Source organism: Sinocyclocheilus rhinocerous, unplaced genomic scaffold (genome assembly GCF_001515625.1).
Source record: "Sinocyclocheilus rhinocerous isolate Xijiao unplaced genomic scaffold, SAMN03320098_v1.1 scaffold776, whole genome shotgun sequence".
NCBI classification, from domain to species: Eukaryota; Metazoa; Chordata; class Actinopteri; order Cypriniformes; family Cyprinidae; genus Sinocyclocheilus; species Sinocyclocheilus rhinocerous.
In genome coordinates this window covers 126,922-130,431 of record NW_015647486.1, presented here as the reverse complement: position 1 = coordinate 130,431, position 3,510 = coordinate 126,922, and the positions used below count along the sequence as shown (strand labels likewise).

At 35.2% G+C, this 3,510-nt stretch overlaps 1 protein-coding gene across 1 annotated transcript; it reads left to right on the top strand.

Moving 5' to 3' along the window:
• Positions 1–2,067: 2,067 nt before the first annotated feature.
• Positions 2,068–3,256, top strand: LOC107709218 (thyrotropin subunit beta). The gene is made up of 2 exons (XM_016513654.1): positions 2,068–2,229; positions 2,921–3,256. Exons 1-2 carry the CDS (start codon positions 2,068–2,070, stop codon positions 3,158–3,160), a joined length of 402 nt encoding a protein of 133 aa, XP_016369140.1. The 3' UTR covers positions 3,161–3,256.
• The last annotated feature ends 254 nt before the right edge of the window (positions 3,257–3,510 follow it).

Below are 3,510 nucleotides of genomic sequence, written 5' to 3'. Positions count from 1 at the left end.
GGACATTTAAACAAACTTTAATAAAATAAACAAACACAAAGTGAAAGTACAAGTGAAAGTCCCCTCGCGGACGACTGCCGCACACAAAACACAAAATAAAATCCAGGCCTGGTCCTCTCTTGTCCTTCACTGTCGTCACTCCTCCTTTTATCCTTCCGGAGCTCCTCCGTGGGACTCGAGACCGGTGAGTGGCGCAGGTGTCGCGCATTAGCATTTACTCCACCGGCCTCGCTCCGTTCCCACGGCTCTCGGCCCCGCCCCTCTAGTCACATTCTGGTTTTATCAGTCTGATCGGCTGACTGATTGAGGTTTTGTTCAGGTGTCATGATGAATTATGCAATAAAAACATATACAGATCTAATGACAGTTCATTAAGCACTTTCTTCTTGTAATAAAATGTAATATCTTTATAACAACTTTAATTAACAAACATTGTAACATATAATACTAGCTTATTACTTCTTTACCGTACATCCAAAAATACAGTAAAGTAAATAAATAATAAAGTGCAGTTATTGCCTTAAAGAACTATTGCAATGGTTTGCTAATATGGTCAGGTTTATTCTGTCTGATAAATAATTAAATTATATTTTTATTAAAATCATGAAGCACATTTTTAGGTTTTTACTGTGTTGTATACATATGAACTATTGATCTGATAAGCATCTATTCATATCTATCTCTTTTATTGAATTACTGAGCTATTTTGGATGTTGTATTTCTCTCTGTGTTTGAGCATGAGTGAGGTTTGGAAGCATGCTTTGGCAGCACATGTCCCAGCGGCCGAGAGCGAAGCATTAGCGGGGATTAGACACGCAAAACACTGTCCAGGTGAACAACGAGACACGTGAAACACACACAGCCCCTTTTACCCAACAGAACTGGGGCAAGAATTGCAACAAGGACGTGACTGTGATAACGAATCAAAAGCAGCCGAAAGTTGATCAGTTTGATACAGACAGAACACCCAATGTAAAATGTGCAGAAGTCTGCAAAAAAGCTATTACCTCCTGATTTGAACGTTAATAATGTTTGTCAGTGTAGTCAGGCTGATTCAGTCATATTAAATAACATTTTGACTTGAATTAAAACAATATTATAGAATAAAATCAGTTACCACGCACATTTTTACCTGACAAAACATTCTTACCCCACATTATGCCCCATAATGTAAACAATAAATAAATAAAAGAATTTAATATATATATATATATTTTGTCAATAATTTAATGTTCATATTGTGTAGTGTTATTTCAATATACAACAATTATGACTTTAATATTCTACAGTATATAGATTTCTGAACATTTGCTGCTTGACAATAATTTAATGATAATAATGCAATGATAAATTAATATAGAAAATAACACGTGGGAATATATTCATATATTAATACAGAAATTATTTTAGTTCAGTAGTTCAGCCACTATTCAGTATATACATACATATATATATATATATACATATATATATATTCAGTATTTAATTCTATATATAGAAAATGCAAATTGTACATATTTTGATATGATATTTTCAGTGATTCATAGCTAACCTTTAGGACTTGCATTAAAGTTCATATGTTCGTGTTTTGATGATTTATAATCCTGTTTTGATATAGAATTTGCTAGAATAATTTGCAACATGTAATCAAATTGTTAAAATACAATTATTATCAAATAAAATGTCACATTTGTAATATAATAAAATTTAATATAATAAAAGTTTTCCTTGATTTTCATTCGCAGGCATTTGTTTGAAATGATAAATTGCGATGCATAATTACCCATTCCACTGACCACTTGCTGTTACATCAAGAGATGCAGAAGTGGGGCCATTCGGTGTCACGTTGATTTCCAGTGTGGAGGATCAGCCTGAAGACCCTCCCTCCCTGCACCGCAAGATAAGAGGCAAACAGATCATTTGAGATTAGTCTAAAAGCACAAGAGAAACTCTGACCCAATCAAAATCTGACTTCTCTCAACAGCATTGGTCAGAACATCAGCCAGATCCACAGCGATCCTCCAGAGGACGATTTTGAGCTGGTTTTGGAGTTTGGAGAGGTGCTGGATGAAGATAAGGATGTTCTTTTGCAGTCTGCTGTTTGTGTTGGGAGGAGATGTTCTCCTGGCCTGCTCTCTGAAGAACTACACGCTGTATGTGGAGAGACACGAGTGCGGTCACTGCATGGCTGTCAACACCACCATGTGCAGCGGAATGTGCTTCACACAGGTAAGAGCCTGACAGTTTCACACCAAACTCAAGGAGCGTGTTTCTTAGATGTAATAATGTTTAAAATAATTCCGACAACTGACCAGTTCAATGCCAGAGATCAGCAGGTTTCATGATAAATTGTGTTTTCTGTTTTATTATGTATTGTATATGTTTATACAATGGAGCATCTGGTCTTAAAATATTAAGAAATCATTAAAATATTTGGAACACATTGAATTTAGTATTGAATATAACATATTTAATCATAAAAAAACATCCAATATCTTATTTTTTTTATAGTTGTTCTAGCATTTGCTTTTGGGGTATACAGTGTGTGTGTGTATGAGAGAGAGAGAGTGAATTATAAAATTTATAAAACATTGCTTTTAAAATTAAGCAATAAATAGTAATACGTATAACTATGTAATAATTAGGGTTGCAAAGGGGTGGAAAATTTCCGGTCAATTTCCACAAACTTTCCAAAAATCCCTGGAATATTCCCCAAAAATCCTGGAAATTTTCCACCTTTTTGCAACCCCAGTGATAAGTGATAATTAGTAATAGGCTAAGTATAAATGCATAATATTTAGCATTGTTGTATATTAGATTAGGTAAGTTACATATATAAATAAATTAGGATATAATAAATTCAGTATATATATATATATATATATATATTACTACAGTGTCCATTTTCTGTGTGTGACAGGACACAAACGTGCGAGGATTTGAGGGCAAGCGTTTCCTGATTCAGAGAGGATGCATGCATCATTCTCTGGTCTATCATTCTGCTAAGATGCCCGGCTGTCCCGTCCACACTGACCCGCTCTTCTTTTATCCGGTGGCACGCCGGTGCCGCTGCACAAAATGCAACACTACCAAGAACGAGTGTGTCTACAAGCCAAAACACACTCCCAGCAAATGCTCCGAGCAACTGCGTGCCGTCTGAAATCAATCGACCAGGGGCTGCCCTCCTCACAATAATTTCCCTCTGATTTCCTTTTTTTTCCTCTTAATGTTTTGGTAACATTTCTTAATGTTTTATTAGAAAGCGTTTCTGAATTCAGTTATAGAAAGCATAAACAATATGGATGGTTTTGTAACAATGTTGTATATATAATATATACACACACACATACAAAACTCAGCTATAGTGTCTTGCAGAAGAGAGGCGGTCTTTGTTGTGGTTCTCCTGTCTGTATCTTTTTCACTATAAATGTCTGCATTAATCAATCAAGTCTCATTTACTGTAACTTATAACATCACTCACTACGTTTTTTTTTTAACAAGCAAAGGTTT

Bases quoted from the DNA above. Each gene is read 5' to 3' on its own strand.
- LOC107709218 (XM_016513654.1), top strand. From the start codon at position 2,068: ATGAAGATAAGGATGTTCTTTTGCAGTCTGCTGTTTGTGTTGGGAGGA. The intron at 2,230-2,920 runs GTAAGAGCCTGA...TGTGTGTGACAG, and splicing joins GCGGAATGTGCTTCACACAG to GACACAAACGTGCGAGGATT.